The 24,915-nt window shown below is 43.5% G+C and overlaps 1 protein-coding gene across 5 annotated transcripts in view; it reads right to left on the minus strand.

Annotated features, from left to right (window-relative positions):
• Window positions 1-22,653, minus strand: part of SGPP2 (sphingosine-1-phosphate phosphatase 2) — a 122,596-nt gene extending 99,943 nt beyond the window's left edge. For all 5 annotated transcript variants that reach the window (XM_089916323.1, XM_022567798.3, XM_089916322.1 and 2 more), the window contains exon 1: window positions 22,247-22,653. In XM_089916323.1, coding sequence (XP_089772449.1) covers window positions 22,247-22,465 — 219 coding nt within the window. In that variant the 5' untranslated portion in view covers window positions 22,466-22,653. The remainder of the gene's footprint in view (window positions 1-22,246) is intronic.
• Window positions 22,654-24,915: the final 2,262 nt, after the last annotated feature.

Raw genomic sequence — 24,915 nt, forward strand, 5'->3', positions numbered from 1 at the left:
TGTGAGATTTCTGCATGGAAAAAAAAAATTATGTTTTTCTGAGGCTAGCTCTGCAATGTGAACACATCAAAGGATGCAAAGATTCTCTAAAAGCCACCAAAAGAAGCAATACACAGAGTGAGCATTTATTAAGTGCTTCCCATGCTCCCATTACCTGTATTTTCTCAGACGCTCTTCACAACTAGGCACTAAGGCAGAAATTAGGATTAGTCCTGCTTTGCAGGTGAGGACACTTGGCCGCACAGAGGCTAACTTGCCCAAGTTTATACACCAACGAGTGAGAGAATACGCCTTCAAACCCAAGCCGCTGGAGCCCAGAGCCTGCGAGCCCTCCTCGACCACCTCTCCATCCTACACATAAACCTGGTGCTGGTGAGTCCAGGCAGCTCATGGCATGGAATACAGTCCCTGCGTTTCCACGACCAGTGCCCAGTGGAGACCAGGAAGTCAGGTGGCTGGTCCCTGATGTAGTGCACAGGCAAATTTAAAGGAGCTTGATGCCATCCGGGAATTCTGAATTCTTCTCATATACAGAGTCCGACACGAGATGCTTCGTCTCCACTTAGATGCAGACAGAAAGTGGTCCCCCAGTTCCCAGCTGGATGACTTCCCAATTACGTGCTCCAGGGCTCGACCTGGATCAGAGGCCAGGTTCTGACGAACACCACCTGTGGCTTTGGATACCAGCCTGCCTACCTCAGTGTCCCTGGCAGTAAAGTGGTGATGAGGAAGCAGCTTCCTGGTGATGTTGGAGACTCGTCTCTCCCCATCACTCTCCATCCCCGTGTCCAGCTGTATGTTTCCTCACTGCACGTATTTTTCCGACATTATTTGTTTCTCTGGGTATTATTTTGCCTCCTTCAATAGGCTGTAAGCTCAATAGTGAAGGGGCTTGTTTGCTTTACTCACCATTGTACGTACACCAGTGCCTGGCTCAGCACATGGTCAACACTGGTCAGTATTTGGAGAAGGACTAAGCTACCCTTAGAAAGATGAAATGAAAACAACTACATAAAATTAATAAATATTAGTTCTTCCCACGTCTCATAGTTTTCTCCTTCAAACTCAATAATGTGTTGTTAAACGTTGTCTTAAGTGTCTGATTTACCATCCTTGGTTCCCTCTATGGTTATGCAATGATCATTCTGATCTTCTCTTCTATTATGCAGCCTTGGCCTAGATACCAGGGTTCCTTGCTGCCCAGAGAAATACCTCCTGAATGCCCCAGTAACTCAGTTTTTCAAAGCATAGTATCTAAGACATCATGAATTGCTTACCACCCAAAAGATGGGTGGTATTTAATAAGCAATTTTTGGCTTGTTAGCAAAACCCTAACTCAGGTTGGACTTTGGGCAATGGGGCAAGTCAATCTGGACAATTCTACTTTCTCCTTTACCAGCCTCATTTGCATTTAGGGGTGGGCATGGGACACAGTCTAGCCAGTGAGAAGTGAGGAGGTGAGGAGAAGCTGCTGGATAAACTTGTCTTGTTTGTAAAAAGGATAGAGGTAGCTGCCATTACTTCCACCTTCTTTCTTAACTTGAACATGGCTATGATGCCAGGAGTAACAGCAGCCATCTTAGCATCATGAATCCTTGATGATACTGTGAAGCAGATGAACAAAATGTCAGCATTCACCAACTCTAGACCTCTTGTTACACGAGAAGAAAACATTTCAAGCAACTATTAACAGGGTTTAGTTACCTACAGCAAAAAATTGTAAACTGATCTATAGTGCCTTCCTTCAAAATTTTAATTCTTCCTTTTCCCATATTTTCTCATTTATGTCGGTAACATAATCATCATGCCCCAAATTCTTTAGAGTCAAAATGCTGAGTTATCTTTGGATACAATGAGCAAAGAAGGCATCCATCTTCAAGTCTTGACAATCCTTTCAAAACGTCTCAGAACCTTCAACAAGGATACGCACACAGATATTCATTACAGTGTTTACATTAGCAGAAAAAAATGGAAATGACCTCACCTGACTGGCAAAAATAAATCATGGCAAATAATGAATAGAAAATAGAATATTACGTAGTCATTAAAATATGGAAAACAAACGTTTGTTGATGTGGAACAAAGATCAAGATATGTTAAACTAGAAAATCAGACTGGAAACCAGTATTTTTGTTAAAGATATATATATATATATATATATATATATATATATATATAACATATGCATAGAAAAGGTGTCCAGAAATCGATACCCCAAAATAGTAAGAGGGAATATCTCTGGGTAATCTGGGTACTGAGATTAACTGTTTCACTTTAAACTTTTGATTATTTATATAGCTTCTATAGTAAACATATACTGCTCATGTAATAAGAAAAAAAAAACAAAACAGAGTTTTATCAGTTGGCTTTTGGTGTTTCTGACTCACCACTTTCTCTTTATCCTCCTGTCATGACCAGAATCCAGGGGAAAGACTTCAGCCACCACCTCCAACGGCTCCCCGACTTCTCTCTTATCTCTCACCATTTCAACCTACCCTGTACTCAGCCCCCAAATTAACCTTTGTCGTCATCTGCATTCTTCAGGTCATTCCCCTGTTTAAAAGGAACAATGACTAGCTCTCTAGAATGAAGCCCCCCGTGTTTTCAGCCTAGCGTTCAAGAACAGATTGAGTAGCCGACTAACCAACTTTATCTTCACTTCTTTCCTCTGCTTCTGTCCATCTGGTTTCCTAAGTGTTCCTTCCACATGGCACATTCATTCCCGCCACCAGTCCTTCACTTTGTGATTCCCTCCTTCTGGAATGTTCTCTCCATCTCCTCCATCAATGCAAATCCACTTCATTCTTCGAAACCCACCATATCCTTTCTCTCAAGCCTAGTCCAAGGATGAAGCTCCTGGGCTAGTGTGTGGAGGGGGCAGGTGGTAGGTCCACCTAAGCCTGGGAGGATTCAGAAGGGGCAACGTTCAAGGCTTCTAATCAGCAGTCATCAGCCTTTTCCACGCACACTCTGACCAACCACAGTGGCTTTTGATGGCCTAATCACTCCAGAGTGATTCTGCGTCTCTCCCCTGGGGACCCCTGCCTACATCAAATAGTACCAGGCAGGACATGCCAGGGCAGCACTAAAGAGAAGCTGCTCCTACCATTTCTGAGTGTCCCGAGAGCTTCTACCCTGGGAACGCTGGCCATTCTCCTTTGCTCTGGAATTTTCTAGACCAGGAGCAGCAAATTCAAATGCCTACATGGATTAAGCAAGTGATGTAAATCAGCAAAGCAACTGCAGGTGTGGGATAAAATGGGGCGGGAGTCTGTTCTATTTCAGGGATGCAACTGCAACCGGGAACCAACCCCTTACGGTCTCGCAGGGAGGCAAGCAGGTGCTGCCGCATCTCCCAGGTGCTTAAAAAACAGAAGCCAGAAAATATAGAAAGGTGTTGCTAGTAAAACCACGTGTGAACAAAGCGTGTGTGTAGCCCAACACTCGGTCTGCCTGTTTTGTGAGCGCTGCTTCGTGGTTCAGGGAGAGCCACCACCCCGGGCAAGGCCAGGTGCCAACAGTGAAGATTAGTTACCATCTTCACCACACATGGGATGACCATGACTCACGTGGGGCCCTATAAGGGTGGGTGGCCTTATTCTCAAAACTCCGCACGTAGTCAGTGGAAAAGAGGATCATGAGAGACCCTCCTTTTTCTGGTCACTGAAGAGTTAACACTCTCCTGCGCTGGGGTTTGGCCAGGGATTAAACCCACATGTTCGAAGCTTTATCTCATTACTCATGCGCACTTCTTTTCCCATTTTTAACTTCTCTTAACTTAGAAAATTCTAGTCTTAAGCATGAAACCTACATGTCACATGCTGTAATAAAAAGTCTCCAAGGATTTTTTCCCATATGATGTCCACATTTATTGTTTTCTAAAACCTGAAAGCGTCAGCTGTCCTGCTTCTATATTTGGTACATTTCAAGTCCTCTTAAATGGTTCCAGCAGAAATCTTAGAAGCATCTTCTATTGAAATGTTCTCTTAGAGTTTTCTTATGGGGAACGAGGGAATCTGAGAAAGGAAGACCTTGTTCAATTGAACATTGATGATCTTTGAGAATCTGTCCTTTCCCCTCTGGGCTATGTTCATCTGCTCCCTGTCTCCCCCGACAGACTGAGAGCTCTTCCAGAGGAGGAGCTGCAGGCACATCCTTGTTGAGACTTCGGAGGGTGACGCCGGGTCTGGCACATCATTAGGTTCTTCATAGGTATTGGCTGAACATTAACAGTGCTATCTCAGAGCAAGAAACACTCTAAAATACCCTTTCCGTAACTCAGCAAGTTCAGATGAGGGGAAGCGGGACCTGGGAAAGCATTTTTATGGTCGAAGATTAGGTGCCACAAACTATCAGAAGGAAGGAATGCAAAATTTAGTACATTTCAATGCAACGACTGAAAGCGTAAGATTGACCCAAATTGTAGGGTAGAAGCCATTCCGAAGCGGCACAGAAGGATTTACACTGCTTATATCTACACTCCTCATCCCCCACCCCACCACCCGTGCCCTGCCGTCAGAGGTGAGATTCATTCCAGAAAAGGCCCATTGGATAAAAACAGAGGTAGGGACATTAGCAGTATTAGGAGCTGGAGCAGCTACATTGGTGCTGGTGGGACGGCAGAAACCATGGTGAATATAGTTAGCATTTGAGGGCTTGCTTGATGCCACACACAATGTGTCCAGCACTCCGAGCACTGAGGATCTTATTTACACCCCAGGACTCTAGGAGGTACCTGGGATTATTCTCCCCACTCCTCAATGTTTCACAGATAAGGGAACCAAGGTGGTACAGCTTATGTGATCTGTCGAAGGTCAAAGGGTTTGGAAGTGTAAGAAGCCAAACGCCATCTTAGCCCATTCCTTACACTGCCTCCCCGCAAAGTACAGCACAGACGTGGAACACACTGCTTTCTGCTGGAGCAAGGGCAGCCACGAAGGGCTCACCACGACCAACATCCTTGTAGCACACGGCCCAAGTTAACAACACCAAAACCCATGGTTGAAAAGACAAAAACGGGACAACAAACTATGGCAATACCTGCTCCTAGCGTAACACAGATCACCCAAGAAACTACCAGGAAGAAGAAATGATTGGAGGAGCAACCGGAAGGGACATCACTGTTTCTCCTTCTCTCCATGCTGGCCCCTCCTAAATCCTTTTCTTCAGTAATAAAAGAAGGTCAAATTAAAAAAAAATGATTCACAGGATAAAGCTAGATCTTTCATTTCATAGTGCACTACTTCATAAGACAGCTGCCGTTCTTGTCTGGTGATATATTTTCAATTTTAATATGTGACAATTTTTAGGGGAGAAACTACTAACAATGTCATTTTCCTTTTAAGTGTGGGTGTCTTATAAAGGTCACTACATGCAAATATGCCGATTCCTTCCGCGGCATTGCTTGGTATAATCCTGTGTTTCAGTACTTGGTCACTCTGATTTCTGGTTTGTTCACTCAGTCCCCACGCTCACTGATTTGCAGATTTGTTCTGCTTTTGGTCAGAATCTTCAGAATACTGAGCTATGAAACAGTCCCTGTTCTGAGGAAGGAGGAAGAAGTTAGAGGCCCCCTGAGTCCTATCTTTCCAATATGACTCCATTATACTGTAGTGGATTCATAAATACGAGTCCAGAAACACACTGCAAAAAGAAACTTTTTTTTTTTAACATTTTGGATTTTTAGCCAAGAGAAAAGCATTTAGTAAACACCTTAGGAACAGGATATTTCATATGCTCAAGAATATTTACATAACTAAGCAAATTTTACAATATGTATCTAATATTCATAGACACATGAAGATGAGCTACACCATTAAGTTGTCCAGTGTTTTCTCTGTGCTTAGGAAAAACATCACCCAACAAAGCCAGAAAGGGTGGGAGAAGGGGCTGGAGGAAGATACTTTAAAAATACACTGGTACAAAAAGTCTGTTAGATAATATTTTTATAATTTCTGCTATAAGTAGTGAATACTGCTGTTGATTACATCATGCCAAAGACTGAGTATATATTCCATAAATGGAAGGTTGGGTCAACAAAGAAAATCTCTTTTAACTCACCCTTTTATAAGATTAAAAAAAAAAACAACCCACATATGATCCTCTCATTATAGATACAGAAAAAGAATTCAACACAATTTAGCCAAAATTCATGAGAACACTTCTTGGCAAACAAGCTCTAAGAGGGAGGGGAAAACTCCATCAAGTATAATACTCCATGGTGAAATGTTAAAACCATTCCCTTAAAATCAAGAACAAGACAAGAATGTGCGCTATCACTACTTCTGCTCAACATAATACTGGAGGCCCTTGTCCGTGCAGTAAGGCAGAAAAAAAAAAATAAACAAATGAAAGGTATAGGAATCAAAAAGGAAGAAATAAAATCCATTTTTGATTGTTTTCATAGCAAGCACAAAGAAATGAGAGACATTTTGTTGGAATTAATAAAAGTTTGGCAAGGTTGCCAAATCAATACACCAGATTCAATTGCATTCCAACACATCAGCAGAAAACCAATTTCAAAACATTGCCTTAATACTAACAAAAATATAAGATATCTAGGAATAAATCTAGCAAAAGGGGTGCAAGATTTTATGGAAAAAGTTATAAAACTCTACTGAAAAATACAAAAACAGTTAAGTAAATGGAAAGATATAACATGTTTAGGGGGGATAAGATGGCTTTATGTCATAAAGATGTCAATTATCCCAAAATTAACCCATAGATTTAATACAACTCCAAATAAAATTATGTTAAAATTAATATCATCTACAAATTATTTTATATTTTTTAGGAAAGTGAAAAATATTACTTTAAAAAAACTATCGCTCATTTAATTTTTGAAATTAGTAATTATGTTTCATTTTAAAATAAAAATGGATAAATTCTTATATTATTCAGTTAAGAAAGACATCGAACATTTGGCAGTGGTAGTTGTGATGCCCTCAATCGAATCCTACTTCAGGATCGCTTTACTTTAATCACCGTCATCAGATTAAGTGGAACCAAGATCCAACACAAAACATGCCCAAGATATTGCTATCATGTAACTAACGAGCCTGCAAAACCACTTGCAATTGTTTGTATCTACAACAGTAAAAAGAGATCTTTCAAAATAGCTTGTAAAGAAACAACAGAAAATACTTGCCAAAAACTGAATGAAAGGTGGGGTGATAACACACAACATCTACTTTTCTTAAGACTTTCCTGAGCTCTCTAATAATACATTTTGGGCCAGGAAAAGAAGAGATCTTTTTGAGGCCAAAATCTTTCATTGCATTAAGAAATTCCCAATAATGCAGAAGAACATTATGTATTTTAAGCTCTTGGCATTTCAGTGGTTGTTTGGACAGAGCAGGAAAAGGTGTCCTGTAATTTCACAGGGGGTCCTTATACAGACATGGAGGGAGCTATATTGTTACGTTTAAGAAGGCTTCAGGGTACTTCATGGGATTTAATAAATATTCCCTAAGTTAAGAATTATGACCAAAACCGCTGATATTTGGGATTTTGTTACAAAGATGTCAATGGTAATTTTAAAAAAGTTCTTATATGGAACAATGTTAGTAATCTTAGCAGCTAATATTCCTCAGAAGTATAACATATCCTCATAGGAGAATTTTTTCTATAAAATGACAATCCTTTAATTTTCTCTAAATATAAAACGACTACCTTCTATTGTAAACAAAACAAAACCATGCAGAAAATACAGAAAAGAATGAATAAGATAAAATTTTCAAATATGCAAAGAGAACCACTGGTAAGATTTGGTTCATCACTCCAGATCCTTTTTAAAAAAAATTGTTCAAATACGTGCTTATACAGTTTAAAAAATTCGGTCATATTATAAATACTTTTTATATTTGATTTTTTTTTGGTTGAACAATATATCATACATGTGTTTCCATGTCTAGAAATATATGGAATTTTAATAACTTTGGGGATATGCTTTGGATATTGTGATTAAGTTTTCCCATTGTAGAACATATTTGAAAAAATCTTTTACAATTAGATATTTGATAAACACTTCCTGGTGATGAAAGCTACATGTAGGAGAAAAACATAAATCTAACGAAGAGGGGCAGGGAGGTCTACCACTTGAGGAGTGGACGTTGTTGACCTTGAGACCAGGAAAAGTAGCCATTAGCACATGAGTTTGTGAGCGTCTATTCAGCTTCCCTTGCCGTTGCCTTGGCCCCTGCCATCTGGAGTACAATTGAAATAAAGAGAAATCTCCTTTGCTTTTTATGTATATCAGAGAGAATGCTCTCTTTTATAATTTTTAATTTGAAATTGGTCAGCTATTCTCAATGAAATTACACACAGGCAAAGTAAACCTCAAAAATCATATTTTATGCGAAATAATGTCCTCATTTAGCATGCCGCCGGGTAAAAAAGAGTGATACAGTAGAAATGGAGTGTTGATCTCAGGTGACTCTTTTAAGATGTCTCTTGGTTCAAGAAAGACAAGAATGTCAGACTCTAGGGATGCTAGGGCTGAACGCAGATGTTCTGCGATGGGTAAGGAGGGGGTTGAAGATTCTAAGCATGTTTGTAGACAGAGAAAAAGTGACAACTGAGGGGAGAGTGAAGACTTGATGTGTGAATTTGACCTACTTGCAACACCAATTTGAAGTGACAATGAAACAGAAAACAACAAAATATTTTTTAATGCAAAAATCCTGTGAGTCGAATGAAAGTTAAGGGCAAATGTGCTTTTTTTTGACCCTCAAACATTTCTCTGTGCTTTCCCTGGGCAGGTAGCTGAGGCCAGTGAGCAGGAGGTTTACAATCAACCCCCGCAGCCCTGGAAATCGACACGGCAGCACGGCGGGCTCTAGAGGGGCCTCAGAGGAAACTCTCCCCATTGCTGCACTCTGCACACTGGGCTTCCTGCAGTGCACACAGTGCCTGCAGTAAAAGCTGTGAGGACCAATTTTTATAAGGCAGTATTTATTTTACTTTATTTTTTTTATGTTTTTTGCGGTACGCGGGCCTCTCACCGTTGTGGCCTCTCCCGTTGCGGAGCACAGGCTCCGGACGCGCAGGCTCAGCGGCCATGGCTCACGGGCCCAGCCGCTCCGCGGCATGGGGGATCTTCTCGGACCGGGGCACAAATCCGTGTCCCCTGCATCGGCAGGCGGACTCTCAACCACTGCGCCACCAGGGAAGCCCCCGCAGTATTGATTTTTAAACGTAGATTCACAAGGATCAGCAAACGTAGTAAGAGGGAGACTGTATAGTCTTCACCCATTTCCTCCCAATGGTTACATCTCACATAATTATACCTCACATAATTACTTATCAAAACCAGGAATCTGACACTGGTACAGTGTGTGTGTGTATAGTGTTAAGACAACTTACCACATGTGTAGCCTTACTAGCGACTACCGTCATCAAATTATAAAACTATTCCATCACCACAAAGATATCCCTTGTTACACCCTTTTATAGTCATGCCCCCATTTTTAATCCCTGGCAACCACTAATCTGTTTTCTATCTTTATAATTGTGTCATTTCGGGAATGTTAGATAAATGGAATTATACAGTATGTGATCTTTTCAGATTGGCTTTTTCATTCAGCTTAATGCCCTTGGGATCCATCCAAGTTGTTGGGTGTATCGATCGTTCCTTCCTTTCCATTGCTGGATAGTGTTCCATGGTATGGACGTACCACAGTTTGCAGAGCCATTCATCTGCTGAGGGACATTTTGATTGTTTCCAGTTTGGGGCTTACTACAAATAAAGCTGCTGGGAACAATCATGTACGGGTTTTTGTGTGAAGAAGATCTCATATCTCTGTGATAAATGCCCAGGATTGCAGTTGTGGGTTGCATGGTAAACGTATGTTTAGTACAAACTTTTAAAGATCAAGTGAGTTTCTCTTTTCAAAAGTAACATTTTCCCATCATAGATTATTTACCTGGTGAGTCAACTGGGCTGAGGGTCGGGTGAGTCATGGGGAGAGGAGGGGAAGTATTGATCACCAAATAAATCATTCTACACCTAAGAGAGGATATCGTTTTTATGGGCTTCACTATGATACATGGGCTCCATAATCTATGCAGGTATACCTGTCTATACTGGGAAGTACTCAGGATGAGCGTGGGAAGTCCCATTTCTATCCCTGCGATGGTACTGAGGTAGTAAGCATGAAAATACCAGGGTTAGACCATTTATAACTCAACATGTTGGGAAATTTCAGATAAGGCCTTCAGGGTCAAAATTTTTGGACAATAAAATATGACTGTGGCTTCAGATGGGCTGAGATGGAGGCAAAATTAAAGGATCAATGGATGTTGGGCCCTCTCCAAAAGTAACGCTTATGCAGGAATATACTACTGAATAAATACTGGGAATATTCATTTCATTCCTTCCATTTGAGGATGTGCGTATTGTAATGACCATGCAAGAAGGGGGAGACCCACGGCAGGCAGGACTCGGGGAGGACTCCAGAATTGTGTGCCACCCTCTGCGAATGCACAAGAGAACTAATTCATTTTTCTGTTTCACAGTCATAATGTCATAAAGTGAGGGTAACATCCTCTAAGCATATGCTGCCTTCTTGGTTCAGAGGTGCTAGGGAATATATGCTTTCTTTAACTCTCACAGAATCTCCAGCCCCTGCCTGAGGCTACTGAAGTATAACAAACATTTCACAGGCTGCAAATGATGGGCTTGACCTGGAAGGAGCAGGTAGAAGGACAGGGGACCAGGTATGACTATCTAAACCCACAGATGCCTTGAAGGGAGCTATCACTCTCCCTTATTATCCTTCTCTCCCTCAGGCTCCAAACATTTTCTCGTTACAAGGAAAAACTAGAAATCCATTAGTTGTGAGCTTATGTTAACTGATGTACAATGGAAGATTTTGGTGCACAATGGATAAACTGAGAAGACCATCAAAAGTTAGTAAGAAAAACATCCCCCATTGAAGTCACAGTGGAAAAGTCGATACAGTATATGACCATTCACGAAAAGAATAATACAAGTATCTGCTAAACAAAAGGAAAACACTCATCCTCATTAGAGATAAAAGAAATACAAAATTAAAATAATGAGATGTGTTCATTTTGCTATTAATTTGGCAGATTATTTTTTTAAATGGATGACAAAATTAGAGGACGAAGATATACAGAGAAACAAGATATTTATAATGCCTCAGGATACCAGCCTATAAGATACATATTAATTACCAAGAGGAAAACATTTACCTGAAAGACACCACTTAAACACCTTTAAAGGTGTATAAAGTTAAAATTACTGGGAATGGAGCAAATCGACATTGTGTGTCTCCTGGTTTGACGCACTAAGAAAGATACAATATTTTTCTTGTGGTATTCCAGCTAAAAATACAGAACCTGAATATCATGAGAAAACATCAGACAAACCCAGACTGAGGAATATTATACAAAATAACTGGCCTGGACCCTTCAAGAGTCAAGGTCAAGAAAGGCAAAGAAAGACTGAAGAACTTCCAGGTTGGACTAAAGAGACAATATCAACTAAATGCAATTTATGGTTCTACATTAGATCCTAGAATGGCAAAAGGAGACTAGTAGATCAATTCATAAAAACTGAATAAGGCCCATAGATTACATACTGTGTCTACATTTTGATAATTATACCGTGGTTATATATGATGTTAACATTAGGAGAATATTGGTCAAGAGTACATAGGAATTGTTTGTACTATTTTTGCAAACTTTTTACAGTTTTATTTCAAAATGAAAGTTAAAAATAAGAATGTTTTAAAGAAAATACTTGATGCTGTCCTTTATTCATAAAAACCTAAGCGTCCATAAACAGTAGACTTGATAAATAAATTATGTTTGTGCAATGGATGCTGCAGGGCATGAAAAATGTACATCCTATATGACTCATTTATGTGAAGTTCAAGAAGAGGTGAAACTATGCTATGGTGACGGAGGGAAAACAGCAGTTACTGGGGGTTAGAGTGGTATCGACTGGCAGGAGCGGCCTGAGGGAGCTTTTTGAGTTTCTGGAACTGCACTATCTCTACCTGGGCAATAGTTACCGGGATCTAGACATACAGTCAAATTTATCAGGTTGTACATTTAATATCTCTGCACTTATTATACTGAAGTTATAATAAAGAAAAAGAAAATGGACAACAAGAAGATAGAAAATGCTGACAATGGGCTAGCAGTCTTGCATTGCTGTTCAGAACAATAATTGAGATACATTTTCAAAAAAGCAATTTGGTAATTAGCGTGAAGAGCTCTGAAATATGCTTCTCTTCCAGTTCTCAGGAAGCAATTAAATATTTAAACTCCAGTTGAAGTAAAAGATAAACAATGAAACAACGAAATACATACTTTAGGAAATGCTTAAAAAAATTAAGTTACAATCGTATGATAAACTATAATACAACTATTAAATCATATAATTAAAGAATGTTCGGTTATGTGGGGAAATGCTCATGATATGAGTGACCAATGTTGATCCCAGTATTATACGTGCATAGGATGTTAATAACTTAAATATTCTATGTTTTCATAGAGATAAAAGGAAACAATACTCTAAAACTTTAATATTTTTCTCTGGGTTGCAAAATTATGACAGGATTTTGTTTTCTTCTTTATACTTTTCGGTGTCTTCCACTATTTCTAACATAAACATGCATTCCTTTAATAGTAGAAAAGCATAAAAATTAATTCCAAAGTATTGGACACCTTAGTTGAAAAAAAAAATCGAACAATCAAAATTCAGAAAGGAGAAGAAAACCAACCAATTTCTAACAGAGCCTCCTTTAACTTGTCACGCTTTTAACAATATCTTTGATGTTCTATTTCACGGCTACCTTTTAAGTCACCTATCAAGAGGGGATGATTTTTTTTTTAACTGCAAAAAAAAAAAAAAAAGTTCACCTATGCCCTTTCCCCACCAATTAAGCCCTGGTCTCTCAGCTGCCAACATTTTACCCCCAGAAGCCCTCTTCTCACCATCATCAACTCTTCCTCCACTCAGAGGAGTTCCTGCTTTGATGAGCTGTTTCCCATAAAATTCTATGAGAACAAAGTTTTTGCCACTTGGAAAAATCAAAACATATCCGGAGATGACAGAGGACATTTCTCCTGGAGGCATGATTACAAATACATGGCATTAACAAAAGCAAGTATGAACCCAGTGTTTTGTTTTGGATCGTTTCATCTTGTTTTATTAAACAAAGAGGTATAAAACTGCCATAAGCATTTGGAGGATTAGAGGTAATATTTCAAAATAGTTTGAGGAAACCATTACTTCCCTTCCCAAGATTCCTAACCGCGCCCTCAAGATCTCTGGTGGTTCACTCATCTCCCTCCCATCCACCCTGGCCCATGCCTAAGGATTTTTTCTTTGTTTTCAAAACAGTTTGCTAATTAGCCCACACTGTTTGAAGCAAGAGTGAGAGGAAAAAAATGTGAATCAGTCTTGACCGGATTTTTCCGTATCTCGTTTTCTTAATATGCAGAAAGTATCTCACCAGGCAAGCAGAATTGTAAAGACCAGTGGATGCCCCAATTTTAGGATTTCCATAGTTTTCTAACACAGATAGGAGCCTTCTAAATGTGTTGCCAGGAGACACTGACAGTATTTTCTCCCAGGAAAATTGTATGCCAAATAAAATGTAAGAAGAATGCCTTTGCTCGAGACATAATTCTTATCAGGACAACAGAGGATTTAATCATTAACTATACCCACAGAAGTGAAAGTGCTTTTAAAATTGGAAAATTTCAACATCTCAATTATAAGAAAGGTAAAATTAGATTAGACTTGCTGTCAACAGCCTTCCTAAAAAAAGCATAGTTATCTAATCACATTTTAAAAGTTGACAGGTGTTTCACCGTCATCAATTTTTAGCAATACCTGAACTCCCTTCACGGTGTCCAACAGAAGACAGCAAACCAATAAAAAAGTTATTCATTAATCAAAACCTTCATCAGTTTCCTGGTAAAAAGGACGGAGCTAACACTGAAAAAAAAGCCATTAAGCTAAAGAAAGACACATCCAGGTAAAGTGGTCAGGGGTAAAATGACCCCAGTTCCGACAGGAGAGAGCAGGCGACATTTCTGCCAAGAAAGAAAATGTTGAGTTTAGCACACCCTTACGTGCTTCATTCAACAGGGATTGTTAAGTACCTGTTGACAGGTTAATATGTTCCAAGCATATGTTAGACTGGGGATGCACAGGTGAGGAAGAGGACCCTGGTCCCTCCCTCACAGCACCCCCCCCCCGCCCCCATTCCCAGCTTCACAAAAATGCTAGAACTAATGATTTAATTCCAATTATGTGCAAGTCTTCGGAGCACTAGAGACCAGCATGTTCTGGTTGCAAGTGGAGAGCCACTCAGGTCCCCTCCAGTGAGAGGAGTTGTAAAGTAATCCTCAGAAGTAAGGAAATACACCTGCAGCAGTGTGAGCCTCACCCTGAGCCATTCCAGCTCAAAGTCAGCAGTCCTCTAGCACCCCCCCCCTCAGAAGGGGAGTCTACCACTCAAGACTTGGCTTCTTTCTCCACGTGGAGTTTTTCCTGCTGCTTTTACCACCCACTGGTGCAGGCTTTCTGCCCTCATCTCTACTGTGGACATCTGCCTTGCTACTGCTTTTTCTGTCTCAAGGCTTCTGTTTATGACCTCCTTTTTCTCTCTGAAGTCCATCACGACTCTACCATTTATGTCTCTACGTCTGGGGTCTGGGTCTTCCATTCAGAGTCCCTAAGGGAGCAATCTGATTGGTTCCATTAGTCACTCTCCATTACGCAGTATCCCAATTAGGGGAAGTTCCCATGCAAGGCCATTTCATAAGATGCTGACCAGCCTAAAGAGGCTGCTTTTGACTCAAGGGCTGACCCCTGATCCAGTCAGCTTGTAGCCATAATGATGGGGTCCCCTGATTCAAAACATGGCAATCTACGTCTTAAACCATTTGTGGTCTCTTTCCTCCTAAGGCATTTACAGGCGCAGGAGACACTCAAAGTATCACCAAGAACCCAAAACAGATACTAAGGCTTGATTTAACGTTAATTCCATATTTGCTGGTGTTTGAATATAACATCGCCGTTTCTTTTTTTTTTTTGCGGTACGCGGGCCTCTCACTGTTGTGGCCTCTCCCGTTGCGGAGCACAGGCTCCGGACCCGCAGGCTCAGCGGCCATGGCTCATGGGCCCAGCCGCTCCGCGGCACGTGGGATCTTACGGACCGGGGCACGAACCCGTGTTCCCCGCATCGGCAGGCGGACTCTCAACCACTGCGCCACCAGGGAATCCCAACATCGCCATTTGTTAAATGCTTCAGCACCAGGTCCCTCAGTGCCCCACAGAGGCATTGCCATTCAATCCCACACTCTTTCCGATTAAGCACAGTGACACCCGAGAACCTTTCTCAGCACTGTGCCTGAGTTGAAAATTCTGATTTGGCACATGGGATGAAATTGATTTGCCATCCCCCTGTCTATAGGATGAAGTCCAAGTTCTGCAGGAAGCCACACTAAGGGTTTAGCCTGAAACTCTGGCTCTAGCTCAACACTCTATCCAATATAACCTCACCAGTTTCCTTACACAACGTGTGCTGGATATTCTCCATTCGTCCTTCCAGATCCACTCTCCATGTTTCTCCAGGGAGGCCGACCTTCTCGGATTGCATCAGCCCAAGCTCCCTGGCTTCTGGTTGAATTTGGATGAGGAGAGGCATTGGCAGGATATGAGAGGGCACACAGAGAAGAAGTTTGAGATATATTTCCCCCTCTCCTCCCGCTTGGCTGTGGCTCTTTCTCTACTAAAGGCCTCAGCTCCAGTCAGGGGCCTCTCTCTGACAGCTAAGCTCTCCTTGGGTCTGGGGTTACCAGACGCTATCCTCTCCCCTTGTCTTTCTAGGCTGAAGTTGCCTGTTCCAGGATACTTCATCCTCCCGTGCTGATTTTTTTCCAGCCCTGCCTACACCTTTGTAAATGATCCCATCTTTGAACTTCCTTCAATTACCCACCCCCTTTTAAAAAATTTTAAATAGACTTTTATTTTTTTAGGACAGTTTTCAATTTACAGAAAAAATTATTATCTTCTATTTATTTATTTAATTAGTTTTGGCCATGCTGCATGGCTTGTGGGATCTCAGTTCCCCCGACTGGGGATTGAACCTGTGCCCCTTGCAGTGCAAGTGAGGAGTCCTAAGCACTGACTAACCTTGAGTCCTAACGCTGGACTGCCAGGGAATTCCCAATTTAGAGAAAAATTTAGAACACAGTATAGAGAGTTCCCACGTATTCCACATTCTTCCCATGTACTCTGCAGCCCGTTTGCTGATCTTTAACGTCTTATTAGTATGACTCACTGGTTACAATACTAACGGGTTATTTTTAACCAAGGTCCATATTCTTTTCAGACTTCCTTAGTTTTTACTGAATGTCCTTTTTTTCTGTTCTAGGGGCCCATCCAGGACTCCACAATTACACTTAGTAGTCATATCTCCTTAAGTTCCTCTTGGCTGTGACAGTTCCTCAGACTTTCCTCGTGATTGATGACCTTGACAGTGTTAAAGAGTACAGGTTTTTTGTAGAATGCCCCTCAAATGGGATTTGTCTGATTTCTTTCTCATGATTAGAATAAGGGTTTGGGTTTGGGGGAAGAAGACCACAGAGGTGAAGTGACATTTTCAACATGTGTCAAGAGTATATCGTTTCAATACAAACCAAGAACACATCCATCATCATGACTTATCACTGATGACGTCAGCCTTGATCATCTGGCTGAGGTAGTGCCCAGGTTCCTACATTGTAAAATCACTCTTTTATTTCCCCCCCTCTTTCCATATTGTACTCTTTAGAAGGAAGTCACTGTGTGTAGCTCACACTTAAGGAGAGGGAAGTTATGCTTTCTCTCCCTGAAGTAGAGTAGAGCCTACGTTATATCGTTTTTTCTTTCTTCTCTTTTTCTTTGGTAAATTGAGGTAAAATATGCATAACACAGAAATTGCCACTTTAACCATTTTTAAGGGTTTCAATGACCCCTTATCAGTAGGCCATCTGTCTCCTGCTGGGACTCTTATTATACCCAAGTTGAACTTGTCACTATTCATCAAAAATAATAACGTGTCTTTATGTTTTATTACATGAGATTTCCATGTAAAGAAAAGAGATTCTCACATTTTCATCTACTTGACTCGTACTTGACTCAAGATGTCATGGGCTCCCCTAGGGATCACCATTACTCCTGCTGCTGTCTCCCTGACCACGTATTTCTCCTTCTATACTCTAGCACTGGTTGCATTGCACCATTTTCTTGGTGGCTTTCCCAGGGCAGGAACTAAATCTTATTTATCTTTGTATCTTTAAGGCTGAGGACGGTCTCAGAAACCCAGTAGCTGATCAATAAATGTTAGCTGGAAATAAAGGAAGCAAAGATGAGATAGAAGCAGAAGTGGCCTATTTTCTCCAAAGGTTAAAGAGAATGTTAATACCTAAGATTGGTGAGGGTATAGGAAAACCTGCACTCCTAGTTACGTATCCCTCCACCCTTTCTGTGGGACAAGTCGGTAATACCTATAAAAAGCCAAAATATATGCATATTTCTACCCAGCAATTACAAGTCTGGAAATTTAAATTAAGAAAGCAATCAAAGACTGACATCAGTCTTGGCCATGATTTTTGGATTTGACACCCAAAGTCGAGGCAGCGAAAGCAAAAATAAACAAGCTGGACTACATCAAACTAAAAGCCTTCTTCGCAAAGGAAATTCATCAATAAAATGAAAAGGCAACCTAACTAAATGAGAGAAAATAATTGCAAATCATATATCTGATAAGAGAGGTTAATTTCAAAAATATATTAAGAACTAATACAACTCAAGAGTGAAAAACCAAACAACCCAATTTAAAAATAGGCAGAGGGGGCTTCCCTGGTGGCACAGTGGTTGAGAGTCCGCCTGCCGATGCAGGGGACATGGGTTCGTGCCCCGGTCAGGGAAGATCCCACATGCCGTGGAGCGGCTGGGCCCGTGAGCCATGGCCGCTGAGCCTGCGCGTCCGGAGCCTGTGCTCTGCAACGGGAGAGGCCACAACAGTGAGAGGCCCGCGTACCGCAAAAAAAAAAAAAAAAATCAGGTTGAACATTTACCGAGTGATTATCTTTGGGCAGTGGTATAATGGGCATGGATTTAACTTTTTCTTTGTATTTTTTCCAAGTTTTCTCATCTGAACAGTATCTGCAACTACAAAAGGATCAAATGTACCTTTTCAAAGTGGCTTATTTTGTCATTTCCTACCTGAGCATCCATCTGAAGATAATCAAAACTTGAAGACTGATCTGTCGGCCAGTTTAGATATGATCAAGCCAAGACATCCACAGCCACCATGACCTCTGCTTCCAGCCATCACCACCCTTGTCCTGAACACACTAAGGTGGTGGATCCCAGGGGAAGAGAATTCAGAGCTTCCCCCTTCTGTTTGCCAGCTTCTCTGGGGTCCCACTTCTGACCTGGATCCTGGACATTGGTTTTTTTGTTTGTTTTGTTTTTAAAGCCCCTCTAACTGACTATAATGTACAGCCACAGTTGGAAACCCATGGCTCTATTCTACTCTGCTCACTTTGCAGGTGGGACAACAGAGGCCCAGAGAAGTTCACAATGATCCCAGGGCAGACCTAGATCCTGGTCTTTTAATTCCTGGTCCTCTGCACTTAAGCAAACCAATAAAATCAAGGGTGGGGTTTTGTAGATTGACAGACTTGGAGCACCCCAAATGTTTCAAGAGAAAAACGGGGAGTGCAAAGACTTCTAAAAATAACCTAATTTTGATCCCTTCCCCAATCCAAGTTTAGAACTATGTCTGAGCAAATAGTTATCCAAAAGTAGTTATTGAGCGCAGGACAGTTTGGAAAGATTAACCACGGTCTAACATAACAATGGGAAAGGCACTACAAAATCTAACTTAATGCAACTGTGTTGAGTGAGCGAAGATGATAGAAATCAAAATACCATTGTATTCAAGGTTGGCTTTATCCCAGAACAAATAAACATAATTCCGTCCAGGCCTTTGCCCTCCTAGCTGGGTCCTAGGACCCCAGTCTCTTTCTCCTGGTGACTGCCAAGAACGTCCTCCTCTGGTTACCCTTGCAAACCAGTTACACTTGTAAACCAAAAGCAATAGTTTCTCTTTCCATCCAGTCTCTACCCTGCCCCCAACCAGTCCTAACACCTCACATCTTCCCAATGAGATAGAATGAAACCTCGGATTGTTTCCCTGGAAGGTGTGCACAGTAGAAAGAAGTTTAGACTTAAGTCACCAATCTGACCGTGTGATATCTGGAAAGCCCTCAACAAAGCATTCAACTCTTTAGGACGCAAACCTTTTCTGTCTGTGACATGCATGGCTACTGGGAAATCTATGAGGGCCAGTCTGATTTATTCAATGACAGCTTTGTGCAAGCCCAGCCCAGACCTGGTTTGTAAATGTGTAGTTAATCTTGAAGCTAGTGGCGTGTGGTGTTACAAGAATGTGTAATGGAAGCCCTCACTTAGTCATTTCCCTACTTGTCCCTGCTTTAAGCAGTACAAGAAATACAGAAAACATGGGAGGTGAGAAATATTAGATTTGTTGCAATCTAAGAACAACATCGATTGTTGAAGAAAACAACTTCACTATTGTTTGAAGTGTCTTAAATCAATACCCTGGTGCTGCCTGACTTCTAAGTTATGTGGAAAAATTTGATTTTCAATATTTACGCTTCAGTTTTAAAAAATCCTCAATTTCTTACCTTGGATTCTTAGCTCCCTCTTTTTCACGATATAGTGAGTGAAGGGTGTTAGATGGGAAGGGGGAAACCCCACCATTGGCCTCACCGAATGCCCGGGTTGTTCAAGCAGCAAGACACTTCTCTGCAAGAATATCTGCTTGTTTTGCTTTTAAAGCGCAATTTTATTGCCACCCACACTCATTAGTTTACAAAACCCACTGAGCTCCCACATGCCGGGCCATGAGGAGAAAATACTAAGCAAGCTAGACAAGTTGCCCGCATTCTTAGAGCTTATCGTTCACTGGAAGAGGCGGCCAATAATCAGATATCTGCACAAAGGTGTGCCTGCGCAATGTGATAACTGCTGCGAAGAAACACAGGAGCAAAGAGAACCCATAAAAGGAGGAGGGAGACTGGAAGGTGAGTGAAAGTGTCTCCTGAGGAATTGACCTTTGAAACTGAAGGATGAATGGGAGTTTATTTAGAGAAAGAAGGACAGGGAGCTCAGGCAGGCGCAGGCCACAGGCCAGGCAAAGGCCAGAGGCCAAGGGGAAGAGTAGCTGTCGGAGAGAAGTTTTGTCAGCTGTCCCCTTAAGGTCTTATCAATTATACGGGGCAGGTATGCAATTGTTTTCTTTTTGGCAACTCCACCTGTACTTGCAAAGTATTAATCTTCCCAAGTCACTTGACACCAACCCACCTTTAAAAACATTAACCCATTATTTATCAAGTGCTCTCATTTTTTCCCCATCACACACCAATGTGGTGATTTCTTATCGCGAATTTTTAGCTCTCTTACTTTTACATGATCGATAGTGAGTGAGGTCGTGTGTAGGATGGAAAGGGGGCGACCCTTCCGTTTGGTTCACTGAATGATCAGGGTCTTCAGGTGGCAAGATAACACCTCTCTACAAGAAAATCTGCTCATCTCGCTTTTAAAGGGCAAGATGGTCCTTTTCCAGAATTGAAAGTTACATGCCTAAAGGTAATGTTTAAAACAGTTTGAGAAACACTAAGGGGAAAATGCGCTCTTCGCCAGCTTCCTGAATTAGGGAGACAGAGTAGACCCTTGAGGAGAGAGCAACAGAGAGCAGCCCGTGCATCTGCCTGTGGGTATAAAGTGTGTGTGCACAGAAAACGCCAAACAGCATTTCAGGATGGAGACTGGTTCTTATTCCTTCCCTCTGCCCCATTTTAAAGACACAGCGAGAGGAAAGGGGAAGGGGAAAGGGGGCTCTCAAACTCATCTAAAAGTTACCGGGTGTCATGGGGACAAAGAATGAACAACAAGAGATGGAAAAAAAAAATACTACGCAGGAAGATTTCTCTGGAGTGGAACCCACCCCCCAGCCCTCTAAATAAATCCTACCATTTAATGCCCATAATATTCCATTGCACATGGAAGCCAGGTTCTTCGTAATTCCTCAGTTACTAGATCTAGAAATCTACACATAAAGGCCACCCTGCTGTCACCAAAACTTTTAGGAAGAAAAATACGCGGTTTCCTCCACCACCCCCGCAAAGAGTTGTAATTAATACATTGTTTCAGTTTTCAGTTGCCACACTTTCTACCTCCCCTCCCCAGAAGGGCAGCTTCTGCGGCGGCCCAGGGCATCTCACAGCTGCAGGGAGGCCCCCCCCCCGCCCCCGCTCCCAGAGGGCAGCCCTGGCACATTAGCATCTGCAGCCTGTCTGGTCCCTCCCCTCTGGAGTCCCTGTGCACTGCGACGACGCGCTGGCTTCCCAGAGCCGCAGTGGATTGTGTAACCACACTGTGAACGCCTAGAGGAGAGCGTGGTTAGCTTCACTCCTGACAGCATCTGTTAAAAGTCACTGGTGCCAGTTAATAAGAGACCCACCAGGCAGGAGGGACCCTAAGACTCTGGGGGAAGGAGAGAGCGAAGCGCTGTCTGGACAACATCACTGGAGGTAGGGGGTGGGCTTTATAAATCTCTCCAGCAGCAATATTTAAACCCGAAATTCTGTCCTTAGAGCTGGCGTTGCAGGACGGTGAAGAGCGCGCTGAGCCCCGCTCCACGCCTTTAGTGCGGATCAAAGAAAGGGGGATGGGCGGAAACTCAGAATCCTGAGGTGGGGAGTAGCCAGAATTTCTCCTCAGGGAAGCCTCTTGTGAAAATGCCAAGGACGTCTCCGCTCCTCTTTTCAATTATGTAACTCTTACACATTTGGGAGAATATGCATGAACATAAATTTAATTACTTATGAAAGTAGAAAGTCTCCAAATAGGCTGCATTTAAAGCTCTGGGGGCTTCTGAAGTCTTACTAGACCTGGTTGCCACCTGGCAGCGTTAGAGGATGTCATCCTAGGGACTGGACTCCCACCCACCCCTCCCTGGTACCCACAGCGCGGGCAGCCGGGTCGCCGCTAGGGTATGGGGCCCTCTCGGCACGGCAGGATCGGCGCGCACCCACCGCCGCGTCGGCAGGACCAGCAAGTCCGCAGGCGGCGGGGCGAGCTGTCCCCTCCCCCCACCACTGCGAACACCTGGCCCGCGGTTACCTGCGGGACCGCGACTCTCCGCAGCCCACTGGCCGGCTCCCCGGCGCCCCTGCCTTTGGCTGCGGGGAGATGCCCGAGCCCGGGCGCCCGCGCCGCGCCCTCCGCGGGGCCAGCACAGGGCTCGCCGGGGCCTTCATCCGGCGCGGGGAAGAGCCCGCAGCGGCGCTGGAAGCGGGCGACGAGCTGGGAATCCTGCAGGCTCCAGAGCAGCTCGGCCATGGTGATCCCGGGGCCGCCGCCGCCGCCGCCGCCACCACCCGGTGCCCCCCGCTCGCACCGTCCCTCCTGCCTTCGCCCTCGCCAGGCCGGGCGCTCGGGGTGGCGGGCGGGGCCCGGGGCGCCAGCCAACAGGTGCGCCGCTCGGGTCCTAGCGCCCGCCCCGCGCACGCGGACGTCCAGGTGTTCGCCTTCACCTTGCGCCAGGCACGTCCGCCCTCCTTTCCTTCCCAGCGGGCCCGGGCGATCCCCGGAGTCCGGCCCGCTCGGAACTGGGCGAAAGGGTACAGGTGTCTACACCGCGCCTCTCTGCGCCCGACCGCGCCTCCTCCACCCCTCCCGGCTGGTGCAGAAGTGCCACCTAATGGGGAGCGGCCGAGCACGTGTGGACCTGCGTGAGTCCATCCTGGCGTGCGCCGGCTGATCGCTTAGTGACCTTCCTTTCACTTTTGAGCTCAAGGGGAGGTCTGATTTCCCCTCCAGCTCCCCGCATCCCGCCTGTAGTCCTGCCTTTGCCCACCTCCGGCAGGTAGAGGGAGCCCCCCCTAGGGAAGATTCCCAAGTTCTTACCAAACTCTGCGTGATGCAACGTCTCTCCACGGGCCCAAACTTCTTTGACCTTGCTCAACCGAGTAGGTTCGAAGTGGATCCTGAGTCATCCTCTGCGTCCCTACCCTTGCCCTTGTGATTTGGCAACTGGGGAACACTTTTAGGCAGGTGGAAAGGAAAATTGATTCTTTCTTGGTTTTCCGCATTAAGAAAGATGGTGGTTGCCCCTCTCCTACTTCTTTTTTCCGCTCTGCCTCTAGACCTTTAGACCCGAAGAGAACAAGGTGTTGAAGGACCGCGAGGAGGTTGACTTCTCCCCACACCTGCGCCTGCTTTAGGGATCTCAGCTGAACAGCAAAGAAAACATCCTGGTTTTCCCTCCTCCCTCCTGAATCTTCTAGCGGCACTGCACTTCCTCACAGGGAGTGAAAGGCAACAGTCAAATTAGGCCCAGATGACCTGCTTGCAACGAAAGTGCAATTCAATCCTTCTGTCTTGAGTCTGCAGCTGAAGGCTGAGCATTTCCTGGTAGCCCAGTGTAAGTCCTGCTAAGTATTTGGTTGCACAAATGACTATGGAGGAACACCTGCCACGACCTTGTTTATCCAGATGTCAATTCAGGTCTTTGGGATGTAGCTTTCAAGGATGACTGGTCTCCCTCATGCCTGAGTTTCCTCTCTCCTTCCCAGTCCTGTCTGGTGAGCAAAATCAAGGTGGCTGAGAGAGCAATGAAACTATTGGGAAATACCGTTCCCCACTTAACTCACAGAAGAAGTACAGAGCTGCTGTCACAATCCAGCTGTGTCACACACAGAGATGTTCAATCCTAGAAGCAGAAGGCTTCTCTCCTCAATGTTGCTGTCATTTACAGTCACTGGGACCAAACCCTGTGGTTTAGTTTGTTGTTGTTTTTGTGGTTTAGTTTTAACAGCTGGAACTGTAGTGGTTTCGGACCTGTTCTTTTTTTAAAAAATATTTTATTATTTATTTATTTATTTTTTGGCTGCGTTGGGTCTTCGCTGCTGCGCGGGGGCTTTTCTCTAGCTGTGGCGAGCGGGGTCTACTTTTCCTTGCTGTGCATGGCCTTCTCATTGTAGTGGCTTCTCTTGTTGCAGAGCAGGGGCTCTAGGCACGTGGGCTTCAGTAGCTGTGGATCACGGGCTCTAGAGCGCAGGCTCAGTAGTTGTGGCGCACGGGCTTAGTTGCTCTGCGGCATGTGGGATCTTCCCAGACCAGGGATCGAACCCGTGTCCCCTGCACTGGCGGGCAGATTCTTAACCACTGCACCACCAGGGAAGTTCCAGACCTGTTCTTTGTATGTGTTAAAAGAAATATGTTCCCCATGAAGACACTTGAGTGATGTTATCTCCCAAATTTGATGCTTCGATTTTCCTTTCTCCCAATTAGGAAAAAGAGGCAAAGCCAAACATGGCACATGGAGCATAAGGCCAAAAATCGCATATTCAGACAATGCATTATATCCCCCTCGGGGACCAGGTACTGACTCCAGCTTCCAGTGGCTTGTGATGTCACACTTTCCTCCTGTGATGAAATGAGAATCCTCACTTCTTGTCTTTCTTATATGGCTGGGGTGGCAGTGCTTGGCTTGTGGCAGTACTACTCCAATCTCCTTCTCTGTTGTCACAGGGCATTCTCCCTGCATGACTCTCTGTGCTCAGATTTCCCTCTTCTTATAGGGACACTAGCCATTGGATGAGGGTCCACTCTAAACCAGTCTGGCCTCATCTTAACATGATTACATCTGCAAAAAGGCCACAGTCACAGGTTCTGGGTGCGCGTGAATTTGGAGGGAATGCTACTCAACCCAGTAAAGTACTTACTCAGTGCCAGGCATGTGCTCAGTACTTTCATGCCATAACTAATTTAATCACACTTTACCCTCC

The sequence above is a fragment of the Delphinapterus leucas genome, chromosome 8, assembly GCF_059928025.1.
Source record: "Delphinapterus leucas isolate spDelLeu-1000000601 "Yukka" chromosome 8, BTC_Dleu_Yukka2, whole genome shotgun sequence".
NCBI lineage: Eukaryota > Metazoa > Chordata > Mammalia > Artiodactyla > Monodontidae > Delphinapterus > Delphinapterus leucas.